Here is a 17,810-nt window from a genome sequence, read left to right on the forward strand (position 1 = left end):
TTCGCACAACTTGCTCGATCGGTTCCACTTGTTCATCCACGAAACCAAGACCAACATTGTAGAGTGCTCTTTCTATTGCATCGACTTCCTTCTGCCATTTTTCTATCTCATCTGAAAGGGATGCAACACAAGATACCGCCTCCAAGGGATCTTTTTCAAGAGCTTGGGGCTTGTTAGAATAATTTACAACCACATTAACACTGAAACATTTCTCCTCAGTCATGGAGCTTTTAGGGGCATTATTCAGATTAAAAACCACTTTATCGTCCCCTACTAATAGTGTTAACTTACCACTTCTAACATCTATGACTGCTCCTGCAGTGTTAAGGAATGGTCTACCCAAAATAATTGGGGTTTGCATATCCTCAGCCATATCAAGAACAACAAAATCCACAGGTATATAAATTTTACCTACTCTGACGGGAACATCCTCTAAAACACCTAGGGGGTATTTGAAAGAACGGGCGGCCATTTGCAGAGTTATATTGGTAGCTTTTAATTTACCCATTTTCAACTTAGAACACACAGATAATGGCATGACGCTAACGCTAGCACCCAAATCACATAATGCATTATCAATCAAGAGATTACCAATATGACAAGGGATAGAAAAACTACCCGGATTTTTTAATTTAGGTGGAGACTTATTTTGAAGTACGGCACTACACTCTGCAGTGAAAGCTACTGTCTCTACCTCACTAATAGACCTTTTTCTCGTCAAAATTTCTTTCATAAATTTTGCATATGAGGGGATTTGTGTGATCAATTCAGTAAAGGGAACTGTTACCTTCAAATCTTTAACCACCTCTAGGAACTTACCAAACTGCTTATCCAAGTTTGTCTTCAATTGACGATTGGGGAAAGGAAGTTTGATAATTGGCTTTTGAGCATTCTTCTCTTTGTCTGGAGTAGCCACCTTCTCTGGAGTTTTACCCTGCAATGTAGAATTAGATGTGTTAGTATTATCCTCTAACCCTGCAGGGCTAGCAACTACATTGTTTGGTTTAATGGAATCAAGATTAGCATTATTTAATAAAATAGGTTCATCAACTCTGGGCATAGAGGACCCTTCATAGTTTGAACCACTCCTTAGAGTAATTGCAAATGCTTGATCCGTAGGCCTAGTCGGCTGTGCCGGTAGGGCTCCCTGTTGGCGTGCTTGTAGAGTGGCGGAGAGTTGCGCAATTTGATTATCTACAATTTTATTATGCGCTAAAATTTGATCAATTGTCGCATCTCTGCTCTCCATGTGCTTTTGCATATTGACCAACATTGCTCTAATTTCCCCCAAAGAAGGGTCGGAAGATGAGGGGAGTTGTTGTGGTTGATTCTTCTGGCTAGCATTTGGGTGATAATACTTCTGCTGCTGTTGCTGTGGCACCTGTGGTTCTTGTGGTGGTGGATTTTGAACATTAGTGCTCCGGTAGGAAAGGTATGGATGATTCCGATACCCAGGATTGTAAGTGTTGGAGTACGGGTTATTCTGCCTATAAGCTTGGAAGGCATTAACTTGCTCCACGGAACTCCTGCAATCCTGCTCCCAATGACCTACAATACCACAATTTTAACAGAAAGCCTCATTAGAATTGTTATTAATTGCAGAAACATTAGCTACGTTAGCAGTGCTCAGATTATCTAATTTTTGGCAAATTGAGGTCAGTTGAGCTTGCAAAAAGGATACAGAGTCGACACTATGATTCCCTTTGTTAGCAAATCCTCTGGGATTCCCATATTGGGAATTGTGTATCGTCATATCTTCAATAACCTGACCTGCATCATCAACATTAAGATTCATGAATCTCCCACTAGCTGCTGAGTCTAAAATTATTCTAGAAGAATTTCCAATGCCGTTATAAAAGGCTTGGATTAACTGCCATTGTGCTAAATTATGGTGAGGGAATTCTCTTTGTAGGTCCTTGAACCTCTCCCAAGCCTCATATAAAGACTCATCGGCTTCTTGGGCGAAGTTCTGAATCGCACTCCGTAGTACTGCTGTTCTCTCTGCAGGATAATACTTGTTATAGAAATTCAAAACAAGAGTTTCCCAGTCAGTTATACCAAGTGTAGTTCTATTTAAGCCATTGAACCACAATTTAGCTTTTCCAGTTAAATAAAAGGGAAAGAGAATCTCCCTGATTTGGTCTTAAGTGACCCCGGCTTGCCTGATAGTGTTGCAATATTGACAATAGTCGGCAATGTGAAGATTCGGGTCTTCACCCTTGGCTCCACTGAATTGCTTCCTCTCTATCATCGTTATAAATTGAGGTTTGATTTCGAATTGAACCCCATCAAGAGCCGGAGTAGGGGTGAGATGTGGAAAATCCGTAAGCTTTGGTTGTGAATAATCACTAAGCTTCTTTGGAGCTGCCATCTCTGATTCTGTGTCTGATGATGTCTCTAAATTGCTAGAATCAGTCGGAGGATCGCGGTGATTATTGTTAGTATCACCAGGATCCGCCAGGATTTGCTTGTAGAAGTTTTTCTGTCTATGGAAGGAACGTTCGATCTCAGGATCGAATGGGATATAACCTGATCTGGAACACCTGGGCATAAACAAAAACTAGAAGCAAATATGAGATTTGTCACAGAGAACTAACGCTCTCTGAGACAAAAGAGAAATAATCTAGACTACAAAAACAATCAGAAATAAAAATAAAACCGTTTCCCCGGCAACAGCGCCAAATTTTGACAGGGTAAAGTCGTATCCCCTAATCAAAAGTAAATACCTAAGTCCTCTAACTAAAGTAGATAGGGAAGTAGGGTCGATCTCCACAGGGAAACAAGTCTTTTTACTCCTAATTAATCAGTATAATCTAAATTATCTAAGTAACCAATATTTATAATTGAGTATGAAACTAAACTACAAAGAATTGAATAGGGAAAAAACAATATATAAAAGGATCTAGGGCATAGGTTCACCAATAAATAATACTCCAGGGTAAAACATAGTAATCAATCATTGACATTGCATAAATAACACGATTAACAGGCTCTCGCAATTTATTAATCAACATAGATCTAACAGGCTCTCACAATTTACTAGATCTAAGTTCTTATTGAAAATAGCCTTTAATATCAAATTAACATCTGCTCGATTCATCAATTTAATATTGCTTTACTTTTACAAGCCGCAATTGTAAAACATTAAAACAATTCAATAGAAAATTATCATGCAATATCAATAATCAATAATAGTCAATCATCAATGCATCAATTAACCAGATTGTAAAGGGCTTTCGCTACGTATTACAATCACAGAATTAATCTATCGGTATTAAATCTCATCTCTCGAATCTCGACTTAACCATTTATAAATTAACCTGCCTATTGAAACTAGACCTAAACATCAATTCTCATCTCTCGAATCTTGAATCAATATTGTCAAACTCATGCATAAAAGATAGGCGTAATCTAGTCACAGAGCATTAAATCAATCAATAGGAAATTAATCTAGCATTGATAATCCACAACAATAATTTACCCCTTCATATTATTTATTAGATCCCCATAAACCCTAGAAATTAAACTACTCACACATATTAAAAACTAAACAAATCAAAGCAATAAAATAAGACATGATGAAAGGAATAGAATAAATAACTAAGATTAAGAGAAGAGGAATCGTTACCAAAAAGTAATCTGGAATTAAGAGTAGATTAAGAACAAAGGTTTAGATAGAGAATTCTAAGAGAATAATTAAGAGAGTAAAGAAAGAGTAAAGAGGAGAAGAAGAAGATATCCTAAAATCGTATTACGGGGGAGTATTTATACTCCGTACAAAAATCCTAAACCAAAACAAATTAAAACGACGCTAATCGTCTCCTAAATATACACGCGCCCGATCGGGCGAGGCACCGCCCGATCGGGCGCGCCTTTTTTTATCTATAATAGCAATCTCGCGCTCGGCCGGGCGCGTCACCGGGCGCTTCTCCCGCCCGGCCGGGCGCGCCTCCGGGCGCCAGCCTTTTTGGCCGGGCGGATCATTTGGGCCACTATTTGGACTTCGATTGGGCTCCAATTCTTCGGGCCAATCTGGGTTTCCTCTTTGGGTCTTGAATACTCGGTCCAAATGCCCCGGTATCACCTATACCGAGCCCTTAATCACCGGTTCGATGTCTCTAACCGGCCCTGGGCTATAAACTCTGGTCGTGTTTCTCCAATGCTCGTGATTGCTCCAAAATATCTCGGGAAAATACTCCAAAAGCATAAATCCCTGCAAAAGTCAACCAAATCTACGAAAACACTGGAAAACACCAATTAGTAATAAAAGTGGCTCTAAAGAGCCAAAAACACTACTAATTATGACCAAGGGACGGGGGTAAAATACTATATAAAATAGACACATCATCTACAGAGACAAAAGTTTCCATAAGAAACATATAACATCTATATCAAAAGAGCGGACTAAGGAGACCACATAAGGAACTTTAGGGGAGTCCGCCAAACCAAGACCCCTACAGTTCCAAGCTGCAATATTCATGATCCCTTTGGTGACTCAGATCGGGGAGTCACCCCACCCTCAGCATCATCAGCACTAGCACCCGAAACCAAAGAACCCGCATTACACCTGCGCTTCTTAAACGGTTTTAGAAAAGACAAGCACACAAACCCCGCATCCGAAGGAACAACAACCTGATCTGGGATCTGCTGTAAAACGGAATTGCGCTTACACGGACACACCTCCTTCACCCAGTTCCACACCTTATCCCCTTTTTTACTCTACTTCAAAGTCAGGAGTTTTTTCCCTTTCTGCTTACTGGCAATCGGTGGGGAAGAGAGTTCTGCCACCGAGTCTTCAGAAGATGAGTGCACCGAAATTGGTGGAGAGCAATCCATAGGAGTAGGATCATCTGAAATTAGTATAATGTTATCCGAAATAGGATGGTTTACCTCAGAATCCCTTGATTGCTGATCAGATTCCAAAGAAAAGGTGAAATCCGGCGGCGATGAGTCTGCCATATAACCCGAACCAGTTGCTGAATGAGTGGGGAATGAATCCGCCAACGAAGGAGAAGGAGACGGGATTGAGAGATGTATTGGTTCAGGTGGTTCAAAGTGAAGCATATTAGAATCCACCCAATTACTAGGCCCAGCCCCAAAAGGATCCGGGTATAACGGACCCGAAGGTCCTAAAGGCGGCGGAGAGAAGTGTTGTTTAGCCATCTGCGGCACACGAGATGGAATGGTATCAAAAACCCGATACACATAATACGGATCAGATTGAAGAAGTGAAGAAAAAGGTTGAGATTGTTGTTGAGAGAAGCCCATGCCAGATGAAATCGTGAGTTTGGGCCGTCAGAACCAAACCCATGAGAACCATTAGTACCAGATTGGCCCATACCCACATCAAGTCTTTCAGCCAAGTTTAAAGGATCACGTGAGTTTCTTAAAGAACCCGAGCCATTTACCTGTTGGTTAGAAAGAGCATTTTGACCCGGATCAGAAGAAGAAGCCGATAAAGTCTGATCGGATGAAACATACACCGTTCCAGATGTCTCCCTAGCATCAGAAGATAAAGGATTAGCACTAAAAATTTCATGAGGCAACAAAGGACTCTCACGCGCACCGCACCGCACCGCACCGAACAGATGTGAGAGGCATGATTGACATGTGTCGACTGATTTTGCCAAGTGCCACGATAATCTGCACAGTGAGAAAACAACATGGGCTACCTTGGCCGTGGCGGAGCAGGCGGTGGTTGAGGCACCGTCGGAGTCTCAAATTCCTCCCTAATTGCACGATTAATACCCAAATTCCGCCTCCACACTTCATCCTGCTCACCACGAAAAACACCAGGCGCTGCTGACGGAAACAAACCCGGTAGAGACCGAGGAGGAAGCTGTCCAACTGTAGGTGATTCCAAACTTCCCGCACCAAAGATATCCCTATCTGAAGGGTGTGAATCCCCCAAATACTCAGATGGGTCCTCATCATCATGATGTCCAAACCATAACTCCGTAGTCCAATTCTCAGGATTAGGATTAATTCCCCGAATAACATTGGAATATAAAGGAACATCCGTAGGACCAAATAAAGCACGTGTGCCTCTGTCGTGGAGCCTACGAAAGCGACGTTCAAGATGGAAACTGACCTCATCTTGTTCCTTAGTACACGTAGTCCGACCATGTCCGACAAAACCACACTTTTTACAAAATCTATAAATACCCTCGTATTTAAATCGAACCCACGTGGCACGATTATCATAGGTAGGAAAATAACAACCTGCAATCAAAGGTAGAGATAAGTCAACCAATAATTTAACTCTAGGACGAGGAATTGGAAACTCACCTCGAAGTTCTTCTTCCATGGTCACATCCCCAACATGAGCCAGCACCGATGCCGCCACCCGAGGAGTAGAATAACGAATTGGAAGTCCGGTAACCGTCACCCACATATCAGCTAAATTCAAATTAAGGTTTTCCGGAACAGAATATCCACGGAGTCGTTGTAACACCATAAGACTACCTTTAAGGTGTACCCATCCTTGATTGTCAAGGTCGAAAGCATCTTCATCATTTGTGCAAAAGAAAATAAAGTCATTATCATAAGGAAAAACAACTACAGGACCTCGGAGGTTCCAGTATCTAGACACTAAACGCTGAACCAGTTCAAGAGAAAACACACGCGCATCCCAAAAACGACCAATAACCACGAAATCCCAGCTTAGAAAACTTGTCTCAAAGTGAGGAGGAAGCAGTTCAAACCCTACAATTCGGTGAGGGTACACAAAAGTATTGGGAATGATACGATCACTCATCGTACCAGTAGATTAGAGAATAGAAAGAAACTTTAGAATAAAGGAGAAAAGGAAGATAAGAGAACTTGAGAACTAAAAGTCGAACTAAAGCAGAGAGAATTTCCTCTCACTAAAACTTACTTTCTCTCACTAGAGAATTTTTGGGTTGATTTGTAAATGAGTTTAACCGGCTTTGTTGTATGGTTTTAGGAGTTCCTCAAAATGTGTTGTTATAGTGTAGGAATGTTACATGTGGGCTTTTCTCTCGTTTTCTAGACCAAGTTTGTCTCTATGAATTTAATATTTTGATGAGCTGTGCGATTTAGAGTTGCTACCGTCATTATTGTTAAAGGACGAAGTCAACTAAAAGGTTAAGGTTACAGTTAAAGTCCGAGAATATATTTTATACTCTATTTTAGTAATTTTGAGAAGACGACAAAAACATAATTATATGACTGCATTTTAAATATAAGCATGTTTAGGTCTTTGAAACCAATAATTTGAGGTTAGAATGGTCGTCGATTTTTACTATAATCGGTTTAGTGAATTTTTCAAAGCGTTTCAATAAGCGTGGATTTATTTAGTTTAAAACATGCATTTAGTTTTGGTCTTAATTAAACTATCATATATAAAGGGTGGTGATCACTTTATTCTATACTAGGTTAGATCCCATGTCATCCACGGTAATCTACAGTTATAGATTATTGATTGATAAGTAGTTTATTGTAATTATAAATTAGTCGAGGAATAAAAATATGTGATATGTTGGTTTGATTTTAATTTTTAGTTGTAGCTTCTACACAACTAAAACAAAATTAGGAAAAAAAATTTTGAGCAATAATTTTTCTTGTTGTAAAAAAGGTTACAAACTATTTTAAGAATATGATTTTGGGTTTTATATATTTTAAGAATATGATTTCAGTACGTCTTGTGTGTGGCTGGTCACACCATGTGACCAATTGTAAAAGAATAAAGTAACTCATATAATACTGACCAAGTAACCCCTATAATACTGACCAAGTAACCCCTAGGTAACCCCAAATAACACTGATGAAGTAACCTCTGTAAAACTGAATGAGTAACCCCCTATAATACTAATGAAGTAACCCTTATAATGGTCACACCGTGTGGCTAACCACATATAAGACTTTGTGGATTTTTGGTTTATAGTTGTCCAATTTTATTTTTTTTAGAAAGATTTGTGAAATCTTTTATCTTAATATAATAAGGCCTCGTTGACTTCACCTTATTTTTGCTTATTTGATATTATTTTTCCTAAACTGAAATTATTTTTACTGAACTGAAATTATTTTTGCTGAATTTAAATTATTTTTAATGAACTGAAATTAATTTTTACTGAAATGAAATTATTTTTGCTGAACTGGAATTATTTGTACTGATTTTCTGTTATATTTTTTCTTTAATTTTACTGATTTTTACTGAATTAAAATTATTTTTACAGAACTGAAATTCATACTTCATTTTCTTACATAAATTTGCAAGTTATGGAATGCATAATAAAAACTTGAACATTAAATTTTTTGCTTTAAAAAAATTATATTAAAAGCTAGGGAATACAAAAAGTAAATATTAATTAAGGAAAGTGATTTATGGTGACATGTGGCATGTGAATGATTGTGATTTGTGTTTTTAAATACTAAGTATAAAATTATGAATTTATTCACTCACTCACACAACTACACAAGTGATGCAAATAAAAAAGGGGGGGGGGAGTATTACGAAACATTACCCTTATAAAATACTATGATAAAATATTAATTATAATATAAGAGTACCTTATGGTATATCACAATGCTTATTTATTATAATGAAAGGCGATATTTCATGAATAATATTAATATTATAAGGGTAATCTTATGGTATATCACAATGCTTATTATTGTACCTTTTTTCTTATACGTTTTTTTCACTTACAATAATTTCATTTTGTATCGTTTCTAATAAATGAATAATGAAATATTATTGTAAAACCGTGCAAAGCATGTGTTTTGAACTAGTGTGTGTGTGTGTTTGTGTTTGTGTGTGTATATAATATATATGGCATTTGAAAATTCAACTCACTTTGTATTTGCGTAGTCTCAAATAAGCGTCTTGACCATTAATATCTTTAGCTATGTAAAATTGAAAATTATTTATAATTTTTTTTTTTTAATATTTGGAAAATATAAACTAAGACAAATATAATAAGATCATAAATAGTACTTCCTCCATTTTCTTTTAGATGCAACACACCCTTTAGCGCAGTAATTAGGAAAGGTGGAATTTACATGATATAATAAACTTTAAAATGGGGTGAGTGGTTGTTAGGAGTGTAATTTAGTGGGCCATGTGCTTTAAATAAGAGAAATAGTATAGTTTTTCCCTAAAGTAACTTTCCTTTTATAGTAGGGGTGAGCAAAAGTTCCGGGTACCCGGAATTGGAATTGAAATCGGTTAGGAACCGGTGGGTCCGGAGCCGGAATTGGACTCGGTGGTTTCAATTCCGGGTACTCCCTCTCCAAAAACCGGCCAACACACCCCCTCAAGCTCCTCTCACTTTGCGCCACGTGGCACCCACACTTGGGCACCAAGGCACCCAAGGTGGGCTGCCATGCCGTGGCTGCCCAGCAGTGCTAGCATGCGCGCAATGGCCCAGCCATGCTGCTGCGGCTTGTTGCGGCATGGCTGCTAGCCAATGCGCGCACAAGGCAGCCCCTTAGCAGCGCTAGCACGCACTAGGATGTGCCTAGTATTGCGATGCTAGCCTTGGTGTGCTAGCACGCACCAGCCAGCCTAGGCTCGGCTTGGTGCCCATGCTAGCCACCATGCTAGGTCAAATGCCCTAAGCACTCGGTTTGCTCGGGGCATTCCGATGCTAGGGGTATTTTGGTCTTTGTTGATTTATTATTATTTTCATGTCTCGTCTTTTACCATTTTTCGACTCGACTTCCGACGTTCGGTTTCGACGCTCTAAGCTCAAATTCCCAACGTCTAAATATTAATTACTTGGTTGACTTATTAATTAATTCATAATTAATTCGTCGCTTCGGTTCGTTAGTTGCTTGGGTGTGACCCGAAGAGTTCAGTCAAGATTAAGCTGTGGTGGTTTCAACCGGTTCCAATTCCAATTCTTGATTTTTTGTACCCGAAACCGGTTGGGTACCCGGTTAATTAACATATACTACACTAAATAAGTTTTTGTTAAAACTAAATTATGTTAAATGTATCTAGTTAGTAAAATTAAAAATTATTTTTAATACCGAACATAAATAAAATATCTTATTATACATATAAATACAAGAGTTAAGCGCTAAAAATGAAAATAAACTTAAATAAGTATCATAATTTATATTATATTTTAATAATTATTTACATCAGTGGGTACCCGGAACCGGTACCCGGTGGTTCCAATTCCAAATCCTAAATTTTAGGACCCAGTTGAACCAATTCCAATTCCGGTTCCGAATTTTAAGACCCGGTTCCAACCAATTCCGGGTCCGGGTCCTAAAATTTTGACTGGGTACCCGATTTGCTCACCCCTATTTTATAGTGTGTTGCAAGTATTGTGACATTTCCTTTTTAGGGAAGTGTTGCAAGTAAAAGAAAACGGAGGAAGTATAAATCATAAAAGTTGGTCAAAGTTATTTTATTTCTTTTGTATAAATCATAAAAAATAGTCAAAATGCCGCAACCCAGCATTTCTAAATAGACTAAACATTGGTATTTTTGTCAAACTCCTTAACCCACAATATTATTCACCTTCCTTCTAAAACGCGTAATTTGTCCCTTTACGGAAATGGATGGAGTTGAGATATGTATTGATATCTGCTGTTATATAGTTTCCATAATTTGTGGCCCTGTTCAATTCACCTTTAAAAAATATCAGTAAAAAAAAAATTCAATTTAACAAAAATAAGTTCAATTCAGTAAAAATATTTTCAGTTCATTAAAAACAAGTTCAGTTTAGTAAAATTCAGTAAATTTAAGAAAGAAACATAATAGAAAATCATTAAAAAAAACAATTTCAGTTTGGTAATATTAATTTTATTTCAGTAATAATGAGTAAAGGTGAACAGAGTAAAATATTTGAATAATGAAAAATTTAACTATGTAAAATGTTTGTTTTAATATGATGGGAGTATGTCCCAACGAAATGGATATGCTAGCCTTAAAAGATGACTAAGGGAGTACATACATCTTCCTCATTCCCAACTAACCGTAATAATACCATATGCTCTCTATATATATATATCCCCATATTAAAGCTACAAAGCAACTAACCCTTGCTAGTGCATTACATACTAGCTAGCTAGCTTTGAGTAGTAACAAGAAACACAAAAAATATGGAAGTACAAACACAAAGAAGCCAGCCAAATGCCATGGCAAGGCTATATGATGCAGCCCTTAAGGGAGATGTGCATTCCCTAAACAACTTGCTCCAAGAAGATGCACTTATCCTCGAACGATGCACTATCGAAAGAGGCCGATACACGCAGTCTCCATTACATGTAGCTGCTAAAATGGGGCACTTAGATTTTGTCAAAACCGTACTCGAAGCGAATTCAACTATGCGTTTTGCACACGATGAAGATGGGATGACCCCAGTTCATGTAGCTGCTATACATGGTAAAATTGATGTGCTTGAAACTTTTCATAGTGAAGAACCTCAAGCAATTCGAGAGCTTACCAAGAGTGGTGAAACTGTTTTACATTTGTGCGTCAAGCACAATCAGATGGAAGCTTTGTTGCTTTTGTTGAATCACAAAGATGAGATCGATCTAGAGTTGCTCATCAACTCCGAGGATAGTGATGGCAATACTATCTTGCACCTTGCAGTAATTGATAAACAGGTTGAGGTAAAATTTACCACTTCTCTTCCAACAATATTATTTTTTAGGCTTAGATTTTAATACGTAACATGCCCTAATTAAATAATTATGCATCTTCATACATAAATTACATACATTATTAATGTGACAAGCTAAACAACATACTTATTTTACCGGGTAATGCCCACATTTAAATATGAATGGACAAACATACCCTCACGTGTATTCCATTTTCTAACTCAATCTAACATTCTCTCCTCCCAATAAATCACCACCGACCGAGGGCAAGGTTATCGGACACATCGCTGGAATTAAAGTCGTTTTTTTTTTATGGAGGTGAAACGCCTAATTTTTTCAAAACTCTAGGGGAGAAACGCCTAGAATTTTCGAAAGTCCCTAGGAGATTTGAAATTCTAAGCGTTTCCATCCCTTATAATTTTATTTCCAGTTTTTTGAAATTTTGTTTTTTGCCATAATTTTTTGATTCTAAACTCGGATTAAAACAAATACTAATATATATCGTTGGTAATCTTTAAAAATCTACTTTCCAATCCAATTGAAATCGAGTCAATATCATTGCTAGATCTTATTAATTAAGATATGGACGAAATATTGCAAGGGTGTTGATTTTGGACCAAACTTAGTATTTTAGCCATATTCTATCCCCACTATCTTTCTTTAACATTTTTTTTAATACTCCAATTAGTTTACTTACCTCTTATTATACTTAACACACTCTTAACTCAATTAAATTGCCTAAAACTATGTGTCGGTCGTAGTGTAACACTTATTAAAATACATAGAGAATAATAAAAAAACAAACTGCACATAACATGATAAGTTACTCATATGAATTTTATTTACATATATACATATTTATTTATTATTATTATCTTATTTGAATTTTTTTTTCCTGATCATATTTGAGGTTAATTGTTTTCAGATAGATATGATTGATCTAGCTAATGAACTATGTAATAAAATACTTAAATAAAGTGAATCAAACATGGCCGTGTTCTATTCACCTTAAGAAAAAATAATATTAAGTAAAAATAATTTCAGTTCAGTAAAAATAAGTTCAGTTCAGTAAAATTCAGTTTTCTTAAAGAAAAATTATAATAGAAAATAAAAAAAAATAATTTCAGTTCAGCAAAAATAATTTCAGTTCAGTAAAAATAATTTAAGTTCAGTAAAAATAATTTAAATTCAGCAAAAATAATTTAAATTCAGCAAAAATAATTTTATTTCAGTAAAAATAATTTCAGTTGAGCAAAATTAAAGTGAAGAGAACAGGGTCTATAGTCTTAATATAGTTTCTTTCATCTCACATCCTAATATTTAATTTCCTAATAAGGAAACAAATTAAACTTTCATACTTGTACTCCTTATGTAATTCTTTTTAAAGCAAGTGTGTCATCAATTAAAACCGGGGAAGTAATTCAACTTAGCCTGATCATGGTATGTCTGCTAGGCTGCGGCCAATAATTAATTATGACTTACCAACCTTTTCATTGAATTTGAAGTGCTTTTTGATTGGTCATTGCCTAAATAGACTCGGCCCCTATATGCATTGACATTGAGTACTATTCACAGTACACTTTACAATTATTTTTTTTTTTTTTTTAAAAAAACATATTTTTATAGTCTTGTTATGTTTGATGTCATATATAAATTTCTAATATAAACTACATAATTCTTTTATTATTGCTAACGAAGCCTAGAAGTATATACTATGTATATAGATGTTCGCAAATTCTATGCTACCCCTGGAGTACCGCTCCAGGTTTATAAAATTCATGTTATTTTAATATAAACTTTTGTTATTTTAATTTATATACATGTTATTTTAAATAATCATATGTTATTTTATATTTTCATGTTGTTTTTTTTTTCAATATTATCATTTCGTTGTACTCTACATTTATAAAATTCATGTGTATTTTGATGTGAACCTCTTATTATTTCAACTATATATGTTATTTTTTAAATAAGTACATGTTATTTTTATAAATGCATGATGTTGAAGTAAATAAGTGAATAACATATTACTTTAGCAAAATAACACAAGGTTTTAACCAAAATAATGTAAGACTTTGGCAAAAATAACTCAAGTATATAGGGTACGGAGTACCATGATCCAGGAGTATATAATACTAATTGATAAATGTTCGGAAACAAGTTTTTATGTCATAAACCACTTATTAATTAATAAAGCCCAAATTTTATTAGAAAAAAACCTAATAAAAAAATATTGTAAGAAAGTATCTAATAAAAGATAAAATATAATAAAATATTGACCGGATGTTCAACGTTGATCTAATCTTCCAGTATTGACCTACTTCAAAACACCCCTTAATTGAAACCACCTGCGCGAGGATTTGTTTTCAAGGTGGTAACTGGTAAGGCTAATTTTGGGATGGTTGGGGCCGGGATATTTCAAGTTGGTGGGGTCGGTTCGGGCAACGGAATGTTGGTTTGTGGGGTAAGACGAGGTGGTAGTATTGGGGTTGGAGGGTGGTTTTGGCATACTGTAGGCATTTTCAAGCCGACTGTGTTGGTTTGGGGATGAAAGTGGTGGTTTCGAGGGTGTTTTAAGGTGCAGTGAATCAACGTTGGAAAATTATGTCAATGGTGGAAATCCACCCATATATAGTATTTCACAACATTATTTTTGTAAAACGTATTTTCTTACAACATTTTTTTAATTACGTAGTTTATCACAAATCTAGGTTTTATTAGGTGGTTTATGACAAAATTCTTGGAAACAAAAGATGACAGAAGAAATAGATCAAATGTGTTCTGAAATTGATTTGCATGCATAAATGAGTGCGAAAGATATTTGAATATTTGCTTCAAATTGCTTGTGATTATTTAAATCCTTATGTATATATATGATTATATAATATCCTAAGAAATTAGTTTATTTCAAAAAGAAAAGAAAAAAAATAAAATCCTCAGTAATTAGTTTGTGTTAGTGGAATCATAAGAGTAGTGGGTTTAGTGGATTAATGTGAGGCATGATCTAAGATAGTCATGTTCCTTACTTTTAGCTTAATTTTACACTTTATTTTTAACTTAAGTTGGTTAAATCTCGTGCCATACACAGTTATTATCATTATTTATTATCGATTTAATGTTATAAAAATGAAGTATTTGACATAATGGAACATGGAATATCTTGCTTAATTAAAATTTTAATGTTTCGACCATATAAGAAAATCTATATTAGCTGAATATAGAAAGATAAAAATTAAAATTTATTATAGGAACAAAAAAAATAAATAAAATAAAATAAATCCCTAAAAAACCATAAAAAAGAATTAAAAAAGAGAGAGGATATGAGTTTTGATGAAAAAATCTATACTTATTCAGTGATTATATATTGTAATGTCTTGTTTAATTTTTAGACATTGGACTTTTGTCTATCCAATTGTATCCTTGAAGCAGATATTATGTTTGCCAGACATAAACTTATAGTATAAGATTGTATTTTTTTTAATTTTAATTTTATTTTACAAAGATTATTTTTGTGATTATATTTTTCATATTAGTTAATTGAAGTTAATATAAAAAAAATAAGTAAATATCATTGCTCATATATAGTAAATAAATTTTACAAATATTTTTTTTTTTTTTGAAACAAATCAATTCATTAATCAACGACATGTACAAATGAAATCTAAATCAACAAATACATATAATTGATTCATTTTTTTTTTTAATTTAATATACTAAAGACACACCAAAAAAAATGACATATGTCATTATTACTGATGTGTTTTTAGTATATAACTAGCCTTCTGGCCCGTGCAATGCACGGGTTATTCATATAAAATTGTATTGAGAGATAAGTGAGGAAATATCAGTAAGTCATTATAGGGTATAATATGTAATCGGAAAAACTGTATTGAGAGATAAGTGCGTGAGGAAATATCAGTAAGTTATTATAGGGTATAATATGTAATCGGAAACATGATTAAAGAAATTAAAATTTTAGAACTTTAATCGAAAAAGAGGCTTAAATAGAAGGTGGAAGGGCTAAAATTAAAAAGAGAATAGGAAAAGGTTGAATTAAAGGGGAGGGATGAAGTGTGTATGAAAGATGAAGTATAAGTTTAATGAAAGAATTAAAAAAAAAAAAATGGTGTAATTAAAAATTAATAGTGTAAGATGACATGTGTCACTATGGTTAGAGAAGTGTAATAGAATGGATGGAGACATGTGTCTTTCTTAGTTTCTTGGTTATAGTTTTTAAATACTAATAAGTATAGATATAGATATAGATTATAGATGGATTGATTTTGCAGTATATATGTGTTATATGTAGTACAGATTTTAATGGAATGAATACATAAAAAGTTCTTTCCACATTCTCATCTCTATTTATAATTTCAACAGATGGTAAAGCTATTGCTAAAGCAGAATAGGATTGAAGTAAGCTCTGTAAACAAAAAAGGTTTAACAGCTTTGGATTGTCACTTGCTAAGAAGAAAAGTGATAAAAATGTGTTGGTGTCGTGAAGTTACAAAAAAGTGGCCTAATGGTGATGAGATTGGGCCTGCCCTTGAGAACGCCAAAGCATTAAGGGCAAAAGACGCGGAAAAAATCAGAAATAGAGAAAAGCAGGTAAAGGACCAAAGTAATGCACTAATGGTGGCAGCATCCGTGATAGCAGCCATGGCTTTCGAATTCTGCGTTAGCCCTAGTGACCGATCGTTACATTTATTGGTATCAAACACAATCGCACTAGCTTCATCACTAAGTGTCATCATTCTCCTCATAGGCGGTCTTCCTTATAGCAGAATCTTCGTCAGAGTTTTGAGGATAACAATGTGGATTGCAGTTTCAGCAATAGCTATGACTTATATTACGTCAATTAGAATGTTGGCTGATTATCGGTGGTCGACTCTACTAGTTACACTAATGTATACTTCCGTAGTTTGGAGTTCTGTGATGGCGATTCTGATCCTTACTCATACCCATAACTTCCTAGTCAATTTCGTCATCAATCATCCCACTTTGCGGTCATTTTTCAGCAATTATCTTTGTTGTGCTTGCGTTAACGACGAGAAGGCCGTAGAACAAGTTTAATTATTCCCAACATCGTACACTCTCGCATTGTTGAGAAAAGTGTAGTAGTTCCAGTAATTCTCCATTTTATTGTGTTCAGCATTTTTTTTTTTTTTTAATGACGGAGTATTAAGCATTTTATTTGTTGAAGATTAGGAAGCTAGTTATTTTCTTCAAAAAAAAAGAAAAAAAAAGGAAGCTGGTTATTTGATGTATTTGTCAATGGGTCATTAATCGTTATATGTCTATATATGTTACTTTATGTCATATAGCATATGTTCAATTTAGAATTTAATAAGTTGTATACTAATATTATTGTGATAATCTTTTGCTTTATAAATTTCATCCTTTTGCTTTCTTATATTATTCCGATTCAATCCCAATTGTCAATATTCTCTAACAAGTTATTGGTTAATTAAGATTGATATTGTGGCATTAAAGAGAGTGGTACTTGTTACCTAGTCCCTTTGTTATCGACTAAAGCTAATCATGCGCGAGGAATTTTAAAGGGAGGAATGTTAGGCATTTAGAAATGCATAACAAAGGGTATTCATGTAATTATGCATATGTACAAACGAATAAATATTCTGATATCATTGGATGATCAAATGGTACCATTGAATATACAGTGATACTATATGTGCACATAATGGTATTATATATGCATTCAGTCGTACTAAATTTATGCATAAATAGTACCACTGGGGATTCAATGGTACTATATAAACTTTCAGTGGAACAATCAGCATGTGGTCCCCCATCACGTGATACAATCCGATCAAAAAATAGGTGTGGTCCACCTAGGGCTGTTCATCGGTCCAAGACCGGACCGGACCGGACCAACCCGGATAAGACCGAATACCGAAAATTAGAATTTTAAGAACCGAAGGCCGGACCGATTAAGTTAGGACCGAACCCGGACCGGACCGAAAGAATCGGTCCAAAACCCGAACCGGACCATTTTGGACCGATTTAAGAATTTTTTTAAAAAGAATATTAATTTTTAATAAAGTCAAGGAAAACACAAAAAAAATATTGGAAAAACGATATTGTAACGTCATTTTTGCGTCTTTTTTGTATGTTTAGTGCAAAAAAACTTATAAAATTAAAGTATTCTAAGCTTATTAAGGATAATTTTAAACGTTATTTAAGGTTTCACACATATTTTTTATAAA

The 17,810-nt window shown here is 35.0% G+C and overlaps 1 protein-coding gene and 1 non-coding gene across 2 annotated transcripts; both read left to right on the forward strand.

Annotated features, from left to right (window-relative positions):
- Positions 1–1,883: 1,883 nt before the first annotated feature.
- On the forward strand, positions 1,884–1,990 carry LOC145626050 (small nucleolar RNA R71). The gene has a single exon (XR_014110922.1). It is a non-coding gene; the product is annotated as a small nucleolar RNA R71 (small nucleolar RNA).
- Positions 1,991–11,079: 9,089 nt separating this feature from the next.
- Positions 11,080–16,656, forward strand: LOC145625197 (uncharacterized). The gene is made up of 2 exons (XM_081678272.1): positions 11,080–11,592; positions 15,964–16,656. Exons 1-2 carry the CDS (start codon positions 11,080–11,082, stop codon positions 16,654–16,656), a joined length of 1,206 nt encoding a protein of 401 aa, XP_081534398.1.
- Positions 16,657–17,810: the final 1,154 nt, after the last annotated feature.

Source organism: Chenopodium album, chromosome 3 (genome assembly GCF_948465745.1).
Source record: "Chenopodium album chromosome 3, dcCheAlbu1.1, whole genome shotgun sequence".
In the NCBI taxonomy this organism is placed as follows: domain Eukaryota; kingdom Viridiplantae; phylum Streptophyta; class Magnoliopsida; order Caryophyllales; family Amaranthaceae; genus Chenopodium; species Chenopodium album.